Source organism: Sander lucioperca, chromosome 21 (assembly GCF_008315115.2).
Source record: "Sander lucioperca isolate FBNREF2018 chromosome 21, SLUC_FBN_1.2, whole genome shotgun sequence".
In the NCBI taxonomy this organism is placed as follows: Eukaryota; Metazoa; Chordata; class Actinopteri; order Perciformes; family Percidae; genus Sander; species Sander lucioperca.
The window spans coordinates 4,059,106-4,073,066 of NC_050193.1; the positions used below are offsets into that span (position 1 = coordinate 4,059,106).

At 41.3% G+C, this 13,961-nt stretch overlaps 1 protein-coding gene across 3 annotated transcripts in view; it reads right to left on the reverse strand.

The window, feature by feature from the left end:
* stat5a (signal transducer and activator of transcription 5a) overlaps window positions 1-13,961 on the reverse strand; it is a 57,106-nt gene continuing 43,145 nt past the window's right edge. For 2 of the 3 annotated variants that reach the window (XM_031312857.2, XM_031312858.2), the window contains 14 exons: window positions 12,209-12,339; window positions 11,953-12,104; window positions 11,359-11,514; window positions 8,733-8,912; window positions 7,858-7,945; window positions 7,252-7,374; window positions 6,896-6,988; window positions 5,799-6,005; window positions 4,837-4,931; window positions 4,411-4,553; window positions 3,133-3,288; window positions 2,949-3,000; window positions 2,363-2,473; window positions 1-2,208 (listed from right to left, as the gene is read on the reverse strand). In XM_031312857.2, coding sequence (XP_031168717.1) covers window positions 2,085-2,208; window positions 2,363-2,473; window positions 2,949-3,000; window positions 3,133-3,288; window positions 4,411-4,553; window positions 4,837-4,931; window positions 5,799-6,005; window positions 6,896-6,988; window positions 7,252-7,374; window positions 7,858-7,945; window positions 8,733-8,912; window positions 11,359-11,514; window positions 11,953-12,104; window positions 12,209-12,339 — 1,811 coding nt within the window. In that variant the 3' untranslated portion in view covers window positions 1-2,084. Of the gene's footprint in view, window positions 2,252-2,362; window positions 2,474-2,948; window positions 3,001-3,132; window positions 3,289-4,410; window positions 4,554-4,836; window positions 4,932-5,798; window positions 6,006-6,895; window positions 6,989-7,251; window positions 7,375-7,857; window positions 7,946-8,732; window positions 8,913-11,358; window positions 11,515-11,952; window positions 12,105-12,208; window positions 12,340-13,961 lie in introns of all 3 variants that reach the window. The other variant, XM_031312859.2, reaches the window with a different exon arrangement.

A 13,961-nucleotide genomic window follows, 5' to 3' on the forward strand; every position in this document is an offset into this window, starting at 1 on the left:
TTAAAAAAATAGCATTTATTTTGTAGTGACATTAAAATCTTCTGTACTTCTACAGGTTGAGATAAAATTATTTATAAAACTTTATTTTCCTATTTTGTAACTCAACAGCTGTTTCTCTTGTGATAAACCCAAACCACAAACATGGTACATATATATCGAACAGCACACAGCGTCATCTACATCATCAAATAATACACACGCTACAGTGGAACAAAGCTTTAAAAATGATGAGAAAATAGTAATGAAGGATATATCACAAGACTGCCCATGTAGCTTGATATTATAAAAACAGGAAAGAAAAGCAACATACAAAAAAATGTTTGAGGAAGAAATGAAAGAAAGACAAGGGAATATCTTTAATACTGTAATGTCTGTCAGACAAACACAAAAGTACATCATTAATTCTTCCCTGATTTCCAGTTGATCTGTGTCCTTTTTTAACTAAAACGTCTGGTGATACGAGACTTGAAACTTGCTCAGACTGAGGAAGCATTGGTACTTCTATCCTCAACATGGTCATGCAAAGGGGGTTACATTCAATAGGGGGAGTGCCAGAGAAACAATAATAAAATAGAGTTATGATAGAGAAAATAAATTCATATATTCTGTATACATTGATCATTTTCTACTTGGCTTATACATCAGCTAAGCAAAGTGATTCATTCCTGAGGTGAAAGGCTGTTGACATATTTTCTAATCAGCATTGTGTGTGTATGTGTGTCAGAGGAGGGAGTGGCTAATAGTCTCAACCTTTTCTATTGGTTATCTTTTATGTGTAGCAAAAAGGGGACACACACTGAAACTTAATCTTGAAACAAAATCCATACAAAGAAACTGACATGACACTACATCCTTGAGTTCTATATGTGACCCAGCGGCTGGTGAGTCTGTGCAAGCATTCAAAGCCTACATCTATCTATTTACTGTATGCCTTGCAACTTTAGTTGCTGGTGCGGTCATGTTGTCACACAGAGATTTGCGCACGCCCGTTTTGCCACAGTGTCGTGATACAGGTATGGGGACAAGTGGACGGATGGGCAGAAAAGTCCGAAGGGAGCCAAATATTCAGGAATACCCGATCAGACGAGTGGCACTTCATGCCTCTAGACTTCATCAGGTGAGTGGCTTCAAGCATAAAACAATCGGACAACAAGGAGATCTCCTTCACACATATAAACACAAATCACAAGAAGAAAACCTAATGAACGTACCTACTGGTGTAAATGTGGTGCAGAAACAACAACGACTGTCAGTAGAATAAGGCGAGGTAGCATTGATGAGGGGAACAGAGGGACCTGAGAGGACAAGCAGGCAGCGCTGGGTAAATGCTTAGATTTGCATTTCAAGATACAAACATAAGACAAATAGCCTTGTGAGAGCAAGGGAGGTGCATGGAACTCCCCCTGCTGGGTTTCAGCTGATGAACAAATCAGAACAAATACATTGTACACTTGCGTGCGTGTACTGTGTGCTGATGTGTGTGCTGTCAGTTGCAGCGAGCAAAGAGAGTCACTCTGCCTTAGGTTAGTGTATATGGATTCAAAAAGATTGACTGTAACTCTGCAGAGCAATGACTCCGATTATGTTGTTAAGAGCAAAAGCAAAACTCTTCATTAAAGTTTCTTTTTTTGTCAAAGGGCAAGTTCAATTTCACTATCAAAATACGTATAACCCATTTACAAAAGAAGAAAATAAAATAAAACATTTAACTGTTAAAATGACTTCATACAGTAGCATTTTTTTTTTAATCTGTTCAAAATCAATTGGAAATGCATGCACAATGTGAATGAATATTACCTTTTCTTTTTCACAATATTGTAACATTGTAGGTTTTGCTTTATACCTAGTCTGTTTTACAAACACTTATGGACACAAATAAAACTAAGAGAAGTTACTGACATGCATGCTCTCATGCTGAACAGAAAAATAAAATCACAACCATTATTAACATTTCACATTATAGCTATCTGAAAAAAGAAATGAGATGAATTGAATGGAATTAAACCATGAGAAATGTCAATGCAAGTGGGGCAAGTTGGGAGGCAGGGTTTGTTTGGTGTTGTCACGGGTTAAAAGGTCAAGGGTCAGGACTGTTGGCCACCCCACTGGCTCTCTACGGGCCGCCGAAGGAGCTCCTCTACATGCCTCGCCACGTCCATGGTGTCGTCTAGGTCGAACTCTCCGTCTGCGTCCAACATAGAGTCACTCCTGCCACAGGACACAGAGTGGAGCCAAACCACACTCAGACAAGCTGGCAGCACATCACCAAAAAAACCAGCAGGAGCAACAAGACACTCTTTACTCTCAGAAAATCCACACTCACACAGAGCAATCATAATGTTCAAAGGACTTGTTGACTCACATAGGTGGGTATATGCCATAGGTGTGAGGGTGATTGACGGGTGCTGGGGAAGCGCCGTGATCCATATAGGTAGGATTTCCACTGGCTGGGTCTGGATTGGCTGTAGTAAACCTACACGCACACGCACACACACACACACACACACACACACACACACACACACACACACACACACACACACACACACACAGATAAAAGCCTATAAGTCTATGTTCAGCAGTTGCCTAAGCAACTACCATCAGCGTGTTTTCCAGGCCTCGCTGCATCATTATGGCCATTCTCTGTACCGTGGGAGAACCAACCGTGGAGACAGGCAGAGAGCGGGGCTTGCTAACTAACAAGCCTAACTCTAATGATGAGTGGAAGACAAGCTCGCTCAGGAACTCTGGCCATCCCTAATTGGCCTCCTCCAACTGTAACAGCCAACTAATAGCTGATCTGAATTCAGGGTCCAATATTTAGTGATTAACTCTAAATGTTGCCACAGAGGAAAAACTGGTGGTTGGACGGCAGGGAAGAAGGAAAGGAGAGATGGGGCAGGAATGGAAGAACAGGAGGAAAGGCAAACAGGAAGCGTGATACTTACTCGGGCACCACTTGTTTGATTTGCGGTTTCACGTAGCCATCCACTGCTTTGGCTTTAAAACAAACAAGCACAGGGAGAGAGCTCAGTACAGTTGCTATACAGCAATCAATACATCCGTTCACTATGAAGGCATTGAAGCTGTGATATATAATTTTGAAGCCTGTGCAAACATAAGGTTGCTTACAGAGTGGTGGGGTATAATATTTGGAGAAAACTTCATCCTTGGGTCTGTCGGGGTAGAGGAACAGGAGGTGATTGAGATCGCTGATGCGATCAGCCAGAGAGCGAATGGAGAAGTCTTTGGTTGTGTAGGGCATGAGGTTCCAAACCATTCTCTCACCTGGAGAAACACAGCACCCACACCACAGTATCAGCAACAACAGCAATATAATCAGCCTTTCTTCAGAACATTTTCATTTCAGTATTTTTACAGACATCTAAAAACTACATCACTGGCAGAAGTTTCAACTACTGTTATCAAAGTGCCATCTAACTCAAAGCTCCAATTGGCCACTTTAAACTTGCAATAACAGATTTTTTGAGTTGTGAACACAACATTGAATTGTGACAGATGCCAGGAGCCTTAAAATGTATCTGGCTTTTCCTGAACCTGGTTCATGCGGATTTTTGAAAGTTGGAAAATGATGCCATCTCAAACTTGGGGTTGTTAACTGTCACGGTCACACAGGTTATCATTTGTCATTTTTGATTGGTTGCCAAGCTTCAAGAAGGCAGGTCTTAACCGAAAATGAGCCTGCCTGAGGGTTTGTTTAGTTTTAGTCTATTTATCAACCTCAATGAACTGAAACGGTGAGATCAATGCACGATAACTGACACGACGACGCCAGGCCTGGCGTCAACCTCCCAGATGGTTAAGCGATGTTGCAGGTGAACGAATAGATTGACCATGAAAAGTGAAGGTGCATCCTTCCTTAAAGCTATAGTGTGTAGTTTCAGCCGCCCTCATGTAATAAGTAATGACAACAAAACTGTAGGCGCACCCCCCCCCCCCCCCCCCCCCCGGCCCCATCCCTGTCCCTCCTCCACGCAGTTGCTAGTAGCCAAGGAGTACACGGAGGATTAAAAAAACATGATGGACTCTTCAGAAGAGGTAATTATCTTCACTCAAGTTACTGCACGGGAAAGTCACCGGACGCCACAATCTTCTGAACATAGACATACTGAGAAATACAGAGATTGTTGTGTGGAGCTGATAGTCTTAATTTGCTTTGTAGCAAGTCATTTGGCAATGGCTTGAATGTAACAGACGTTCATTAATATCAAAAAGTTACGCACTAAAGCTTTAATATTGGCAATCAAGTCATTCAGCGCATGTTGCAGCTGTTCAGTAGCTGGTACATCAACAAGGCTTAGCAGCAGTGATTAAATCTCCTAGACCTAATATCAAAACATGTTAACAGTACTACCTGTATCGTGACAGTAACATATTTACATGTCTTACCTGCTTTGTTGGGATTTTCTGCCACCCAGGCAATTGTAATTCCTCCGATCTCAGAGTCACTAAAACGCAGAAGGAAAGTACCGTTGGGTTTGGACATGAGCATGTCCTGAGCCTGCTGCTTGTTCACAAAGCCCAATATGGCTCTAAAAAAGAGAGAGATATAGAGAAAAACAAAGACATTAAAACGGTTAATCCTAGTTTATTGGGGTGAGCAAGTCCAGCTCCCCAGGTTGCCATGGAAAATCATGAAAGTACTGTAAACCATTGCCTGAGTTGTAAAGACAAAATAGTGACAGGAAAACATTTACTTTCACAGAATGTGCAGTCCAAATTGAAAATAAATAGAGGTAGTGCTTTTATTTTTCTGTTCTGCCACATTTTACAGCCAAAGTTTGAACCTGACTAAAAACTCTGCAGTTCCCTTACCCGTCATTCCAGTGTGGTTTGAGATGCTTTTTTGTGAGTTCCATTACTCCATCAAACCACTGCCAAAATGTAAAGTTCCTCCCTGGCAAGCTTTCCTGCAAGCAAAAGGTTTGGGAAAAAAATTATTTTATAATTTATTTTAATATTTAAAAAAAAAAAAAAAAAAAGAAGATTATTTTTGGGCTTTTCCGCCTTTAATTGATAGGACAGCTAGGTGAGAAAAGGGAGAGAGAGGGGGAAGACATGCAGGAAATCATCACAGGTCAGACTTGAACCCTGGACCTCTGCGTCGAGGCATAAGCCTCAAAGTATATGTGCGCCTGCTCTACCCACTGAGCCAACCCGCACACACATAGTACATCTTTTAAAAGGTTTTCACATTCACCCATGTACAACCAGTCTATAAATCTAGAAAACAACATGTCCTCATGTGTGCAGCTGTATGTGTATATATTGTGTGTGAGGAAAAGAGCGAGAGAAACTGTGTGTATGTGTGTAGCTTATACACCAGTCTGTGAAGCGGCAGAAACTTGATGTTCCTGTAATCTAATGAGACTGATGGTGTGTGGTTAATGTGAGTGCGTTTTCTGCCATCGCCAGCTGCTTTGAGCCAGAAAATGAAGCCTCCAGCTATTCACTGTGTGGACAAACAGGCCCATTAAGATGAAGACCTGGCCACCAATAAGGCGCTCTCACCCAAGGCGACTACAGAAAAGGGCTATAGGAGCGCTGCAAATGGACCACGAAATATTTCTATGTATGAATAACCAATAGTAAATGATTCCATGGAGAACAAGCATGCGGATGAAAACGCTTACTGAAACTGGCTTGGGGGCATTTTAAAACTGCAAAGAGGAGAAAACCCTATGTGACTATGTTAGAAGTCCATACATTAAAACTGATAACAAATAATTTGTATGCTCTTTATACAAGCTGCTAGAGAGGCAGAGACTGGCGCTGACCCGGTTAAACTGTGACCAAGTCATAGTCATGTTGCGGTAATCGTCAGGGTTGTTGCTGGAGCTGCTGAAGGCCTTTTGAGCCAGGAAGACCAGGTTCTCCTCAGACAGGCCTCGGTTACTCTGTACCTCAGCCTTGTACTTCATGTTTATGGCATCGCACAGCTGAGGCCAAAGCACTTTATCTGGCACGAGGAAAGGCACCCGTCCCTGTAGATGCAGAGGATTCACATGAGCTTTATCGACGCAAGCAAGGCGGCAGCAGAATGCAAAAACATACAGTAGGTGTAGATAAAATGTGCAAACGTGAGCACTAAATAAAAGCACATGCAGCTATTTCTATTTGCATCGTTTCTGCAAGGATTAAGCACATTCTTCATGAATTGATCCAGATAGAAAAAATAAATACATTACCAAGTAGACAGACCAAACATACAGCATACAGAAATGAATCTACTTGTTTCTTTTTAACTATGATTATTTTACATTATTTGCATGTTTATGTTTATTTATTTATCTTTCTTGCACAGTTTAAGTTGTATACCCTCTGAATGTTATTGTGGGTGGGGGATATTTACCAGTCCAAACATGTTTATGCAGTGAATTATCAAAGCTGTATTAACAGAAATTCAGAAATAAACTTTGTTCAAAAAGAAATGAATCTACTCGGTAACTTGATCAACGTGATCCTAAATGAAAAAAGGTAATTCATATGCATTCATATTCATGTGAAGGGCAGCAGTTATTGAGTATTTTGTATTATTGTTTAATCTACTTAGTTTTTAAATGTCAGAAAACAAGGACATATGTCAGTCGCAGGGTCCCTGCACCTGCAGCATCTCCTTTCAATTGCTTAAATGGTCAAAACTGATTCATTAGAAAAAGCCACAAATCTAAACACTGGAAAAATTTGAATCTAAAAGTTTTTGGCATTTTTGTTTGATAAATTAACTTAAGTGCTAAATGTGAAAGGTATTTAAAACATAAAACGGATATGTTTAAGTGTTTCTGAAACATAAAAATAAAAGATAGGCTAATTTGAAAGTTTAATCATCTCTAAATAAACTTTTAAACACACTCACACACAAACATTCACTCACCGGCTCTGCAAAAGCATTGTCCCACAACACAGTTGCTGTAGCGTTATTGTCTTGGCTACCGTGAACTATCACTACTACAGGAAGTGATAATGTCTGTTGAGAGAAAGAAGGGAGTCCATCAGCATAAGAATGCTGAAGCAAATATATGCAGCACATACTGCAAAACAACAAGGCCTTCATAGAATCTTTATGGTTTTAATGGTAAATAAGAGTGTTTCTACTGATGAACTGTACATCAATGTGTAGGAGTGGAATAGACAGAGTGCCACTCCTGCAGGAGTAAGAATGGATAGTGCCTTTGTGCATCCACCAGGCTAATATAGTCTTTTCTTCCTTGTCTATCGGCACCCTCTTACCTTCACTTGAAAGACAAGTTCATTGCCTCCGACACTAAACTGGGACTCGAACAGAATGGTGAACTTCTCTTCTGTGACAGATTCTGCTCCTCGCCTGTCCGATCGCTTGATCCTCTTCAAAGACTACATGATAGATGACATGTGTAAGAATAAACAATACTGGATACACGGTACAATTTGGCTGGCAACGCACACGCATTTTCCATACAGTACATACAGTACATGCATGCATAATTCACTTTGAGTCAGACTACAGGACTGACATGTAAATAATGCATGGAGGTCTCTGATGATTTTTGTGTGATGTAGAGAGAGGCTCTACTAGAGCTGCCGACGGATTCTGCAAAGCCATTGCTGAGTTGCCATGAGTTTGTGCAATGTACTGCAATACCCACACTGCACAGTCGCCAGACAATCACACTGGATGTTGCAGTGCAGCTCAACATGGTTGCTTCTAAATTTGTTTAAATATTATTTCAGTATACTGCCAATTTATTCTAGAAATCTCAAAGCTTATTGGAACTACATTAATAAGAAGTGAAGCTATTTCACCCAAAGTAAATATATTTACAGCTATTATAGGAAAATATGATTTCAAGCGCTTACCATGTTCCTGAAGTGGGCACTGAGAGTGCCTGTAGTCTGGTGGTACTCCATCACACAGTTATTGTTGAGAATTTCTCCACTGCTGTCACTGAAGGAGAAAGACAATCAAGGATTGAGTCAATTAGCTGTAAAGTCGGCTGTGACGCACTTGAGTGCTGAGAATTATATTCTTCCAAGAACAAATTAAAACAAAATGATGCTCGCTTGGACGGCAGGAGCCGAGTTAAACACATGCAAGGAGTAGGAATGATCTTCGCACTCATATAATTGGAAGCTTTAACTACCTCTATTTTTTCTACATAAGAGAACGCCAAGCAGATCTTCAGATTTCTGGGCTGCGGCTCAGGTGCCATACTAAGTGGTTTAGATGAGCTGTTGAATTGCTCACCATATAACCACTGGCTTCCTGGCTGACCTACAGTCTTAGAAGGTTTCTATTTGTCAGGAGGAATGTGGAACGAGGCTGTGAAACAGGCTAAATGCGGATTCTGCATCCACGCCATAGATTCCTCTGAGGCATTGTTCAAGTTCCAGCCATGTCTCTGTGGTAAGGTCTGGAAACACACTAGGCCAGAGTTCATCCTGGGATCCAGTAATCCCAATAGAAAACTAAGAATCCTTATCTTTTTGGTGCCACAAGAGCTCGTTGTGGTGTCCTCACTAAATGGGGGTACTAAGTGGGGATACCAAAAATGTGTAAAGAGGAAACAGCAGGATGTGAGTTATCGCTGCAGCGTGAAAGCATTCGTGTGTGTAACGTTATTGTAAACATTTGATTTAAAAAAATGACTAACCATGTCTGAACATCCAGAAAAAAACTCAAATGTCCTTTAGTTTTTAAATCTACAGTGACATGAATGGGGGACTGGACTTACTTCCTTGTGTTCTCGTTCTTCAGCAAGGCCTTGGCTTGCTGTTCACTAATGATGGTGGCTTTGACCTGCGGAGGGTTCATGTGCACGTTCAATTTCCCGCCCACTAGGAGGCGCACTGTAGCGGCAAACTTGGTTTGGGTTTTTAGCACCTGTGGAGGCTGTTTCTCAATGATGAAGGTGCTGTGGAGAGAAAAAGGGAGTGAATAGACTGAATTACAAGACAAAGCCCTGTTGATTATGTGGCTTAGTTAGTTAAAGTAACAGTAACAGGTTGTTTCATTGGAACTACAGCTCGTGCTACCCGCCGCTTCGGCCCCCCTACAGGTTGTTTCATTGGAACTACAGCTCGGAGACGTTGGGGGCTTAAAACACCATTGAGCGGTTTACGTGCTTTCAGCGTGTTCATTAGACTTTAAGTACACATACAATGTGTTTGATGTGAAATGCTGAATGCAATCTGTTTGTTTACTATGAAAACTCCACATGGCTCCTTTCAGCTCGACTGACCTGCAGATTTGAGAACATTATCCTTTGAAAATAAGTGTTGCACACTAATGGAAGGTATTGAAGGTAATCAAAGTAATCACGGTCTATAAAACCAACAGGGTCAACAATTAATTTCTTCTGACATAGTTGGTGTGAATTTCTGTCTTCTGATTTCCACATTAACACAAACAGAAAGTGAGAAGTGAGACAACAGCAGACACAGCCTAATGATTAAGCCTGCAGGCTCAGGGGCAGTTTGGAAGAAAATACATACTGTTGTTATGTGCCTTCAAGCCCTCTGGTCTTTGGCTTAACTAAGTGGTGATGAGAAGACAACATTCTGCTATTCTCAGCCTAAAACCTCCTGGGGCTTCAGGGGAGTATAGAGAGGATGTTCTTGAGGAAACATAACCTGTGTTTGTACTATGCGTGATAGCAGTGCATTACTGTGTGGGTGCAGGCTTTTCTATGGCCAATCAGAAATTGCTGTGACAGTGACATGGCTTCTTAATGTGTTACGGGTCCCTGCAGGGACAACCTTCTAGAAAAGTGGGAGAGGATAAATGTCCTGTTCAGAGATGCTAAAGGGCTGAAAGATCCTGGCAGATATGTCTTTGGGGCCAAAACGTATGTGCTGCAAAAAGTTGAAACTAAAGTTGCTTTCCTTTAATCTTTTGCACACAACATTCTCTTTGTCTCTGCATATCTCTTTAGGTGCATTTGACTTCTATCCTTTGCCTCTGGACGCATTTGCATTCAGCATAACCGCTAGAGTCTTAATTCTCACCTGGACCGAGATAAATTCCAACCCTAAATGTAATCTAACCTAAAGGTATAATCTTTAAGATTTTAATACAATCAGTTGAATAATTGATACTATTTATGGTCAGCTTTTTTTCTGCAATTGCCACTTAATGTCTTTACAGTTAGTAATTTACCCGATAATAGTAGTTTTCATTGATAGTGGCAGAGTCCGCCATTCCCGTGCTGGATGAAAAATTGCCTTCACGTGGACAAGTGCAATTTTATCTCAATAATAACAGCCTCACTGTTCACTTTCTTTACACTGTATCAGAGCTGCATTACCTTACTGCTAATGCAAACTGAACATGTCCTACTACTGCTTAAAAGCATTTAACTAGCGAAAAACGAGACTACTTTAATTATGAAACAGGAAATGCATCTACAAAACAAGAGATTTTCAGAATTTTTTTGACAATGGATCAATTATAAATATTCCGGGGAGTAATGGAACAAGAAGGAGCAACCACAGTGTGCTGTTAGATGAAGAGCTGCAGGCGACAGGCTCCATACCAGCAAAGTAACCAACTTTAATGTGCACCGGTGTTGAAAACTACTTGCGGTTGAAATTATCATTGACTGACTTCTTTATTAAAACAACATGAGTTTGTTTGGCTGCAATGTAAACAGATACACCAGTTTCCCTTCTGTTCTATTTCTGACAAAGTTGACTATTTCTGACTTACAGTACATTTTACAAAACTTAATCAAAAGTAAAATGTCTTCACTTACTGAAAGAAGAGAATACAAACAAATATGCCCACAAACACACACATTCTCTACAGCACTGGTTCTTGAACTTTGGTACCTGACATGATGCAGAGGCTACGTGGGGGGAAAAAATTATATAAGAGTGCGGGTGTGGGGGGTACATAGCTGAAGGTTTGAGTCTGAGGTTGAAGTCTGAAGGGGTACTAGACTGTAAAAAGTTTGGGAAACACAACCCTACAGTATACAGCAGCATCACTCGGATTGAATCATTAGGTGGATACACTGAATGCCTGCATAATTTAATTTTAGTAAAACATGTCTCTCACTCACTCTGTTGTCTACACAAAGCAACTAAGGTTGTGTAAATTAAGACTTGCTTGCATAAGGGGCCCCCACTGAGTGCAGGAAATAGTGATGCATCCATGTACATAACAACCCTCCCCCACCTGCTGGGGCTGATATACTTGTATTGACACTATGCTGACCTACATTCATTCACTTACATATATCAGCGTTTTTAGTCAAGATTCACCTCTAAAAGTACACACACACACACACACACACACACACACACACACACACACACACACACACACACACACACACACACACACACACACACACACACCTGGTGACCAATGCTGAGATGATATCTGTGATAGTACTGTTGAGTTCGTTGAGGAGCTCTTCAATGGGGCCGGGGATTGGCAGCTGCTGTCTGAGGTGTTCTGCCCTCCGAATCTGCTGCCTGTTTTGCCAGATAGTTTCTGCCAGCTTCTCACACCTGACAAACACACACGCACGCACGCACGCACGCACACACACACACACACACACACACACACAAAAGTAAGAATTTAGGCCTAAGCATAGACATGGCCAGAGGAAATATGTTTACATATTTTACAGAAATGTGTACTGCAGAAGGTTTTACTTCAGCATACCATTAGCAATTTAAATTGAAACAGGATAGTTACAACAAAACTATAACTGGATAGCTTTTTTTATCCAAAAAATACAAAGAGAACACAGCCATTCTGAAAATAAGAGTTTCTGAAAAAAAGAGACATGTCAGACAGTCTGTGTGTATGTTTATTAGGAGCCAATAAACTTTGGAAATAAACCCAGCAGTAGTCAATTGAAAGCTTGTAAACCTGTAACCCTTTGCCTTGTGAGGGAGTCTAGTGGCTGGGATCTTGGTGGGAGGTGGAGGAAAACTCACCAGGACTGCAGGATGTCCAGGCCTCCCTCCGGCGGGCCCCCGTTGCCTGCCAGCTGTTGCCGTCTCTTCCACTGGATCAGCTCGTCATCAAGAATGATGGTCTGCTGCTTCCTCAACAGCTGCAGTGTTTTCTGGTGCTTCTCTGCCAGGTCCTGCACATTAACAGAAAAGAGGAGCTTTGACTTGCAATCACACAGTAGCACTCTTGCACGTACATACAGTATGTTTTTCTCAAATGTGCATGTTCATGTCTTACCAGTCTGTATTTCTGTAGTGTGTTGGCCTCTCTGGTCAGCCATGCCTCCACAGTGGCTCTCTTGCTGAGAAGGGCAGGCTCCCGTAGCTGTCGGTCAGCAGGGGGCAGCGTGGCCAGGCTGGTCAGCTGTGCTGTGGAGGGTTGGGGTTGTTGCCATCCAAATGGGGGAGGGGTGGGGAGGAGTTAGGAAGGAAGGGAGGAAAACAGAGATGACATAAAAATATTTAACATGTGCACATAAAGTGTACATACATGTACACCTGAGAAGAAGAATCATTTACTTGAGATAACCTTCTCTAGCATAACGCAGACCTCAAAACAACTTGGTGTTGTTTTCTGAATTATGCAACATAAATGCAAAGGTTGCTGGTTATGGAGGCTCCAGGTGTTTGTTTTTCATTGCTGATCTACAGCATCCAGCATATTTCAGACAGCTGTGAAATATATGTGGAGTATGGAATGATCTTTTTTTTTTTTTTTTTTTTTAAATACAATTTCCACCTTGACTATTTTAAAGCTATGACATTTACTACATTGAAACCATTCTTTAAAACCTTTATTTAGCACTGTAACTCCACAGTTTAATTGAGCCGCACATCAAACCACTCAGGGCGTCAACAAGTGATTCATTTCTTTATTGTTTAAAAAAAAACAAATGTCAGAAAAATACTGAAACAGTAAGTAGGTTTTATCCAAGGGGGTAAGCTTCTCCTCGGACCGCGAACCTCCTATGGCGCCATTTTAATGCTACAAAGCGATCACCCCCCGTTAGCATTCCATTGACTGCCATTCATTTTGGCGCCACTTTGACAGCGAATAACTTTACATCTGAAACGTTTAAAGACTCTATTTGTCCATTGTTTATTTCTAAAGAAACACGACAATGTATAAAAGGCTCCATTACCTTGTACCTCACGTTGTGGCTCCGTAGCAGACGTTTTTGTAAAAATAGGCTAACGATTGTGTCATAACCACGCGACTTAGTGTCGCATAGTAGAGGAATTACCGTATAGTACAGGAGAAGCGTGCAGGCAGTTTCGTCTCACATTAGCTGTTTAAGTGTAATTACTAATGTTAACTAGCATTTTAGTTAGCAATAATTAGCCTGTGCCTATGTTATCTCCTCACATATACCTACGCTCTCCGTCTCTGCAAGATTGGGAATGATTGAGATTTCTCTTGGCACAGCTACCAGAAGACTTACAACTTTCAGACACGTTGCTCACGGCACATTTACCCAAGTATATCCATAGACTGTGTCGGTACACGATCCGTTCTGCACATGCGCAAGATAATACTGTTTTACCGAGGATACGACCTGCACGATCTGTTCCACGCTAGCCTATGGCTAGCCTCCACCGGGAAGCTAACGTTAGTTTAGCTAACAGCTAATTCGGCTAACCGCTAGCTGACAGCTAGATTCAGTCTAAAATAACGTTAACTCAAACGTAATGGGAAAAGCAGGCTACAGCTAAATTAAGACTTCACAGTAATAACAATAAAGACAAGTATTGAGTGATTGTATTTTAAATGAGCACAAGTAAAGTTGAACTGACGTAACAGCTGTTATATATGTTAGGTGTTTGTTATATATGTCAACGTTTATTTTCAAGTTTTATTTTGAGGGTCTTTTAAAGTTATTACATGCTGTCTCAGCTAGCAGTTAGCCGAATTAGCTGTTAGCTAAACTAACATTACCTTGCCTGTGGAGGCTAACGGCAGACCGCTACAATCAGCTAGCGGTTAGCCGAAT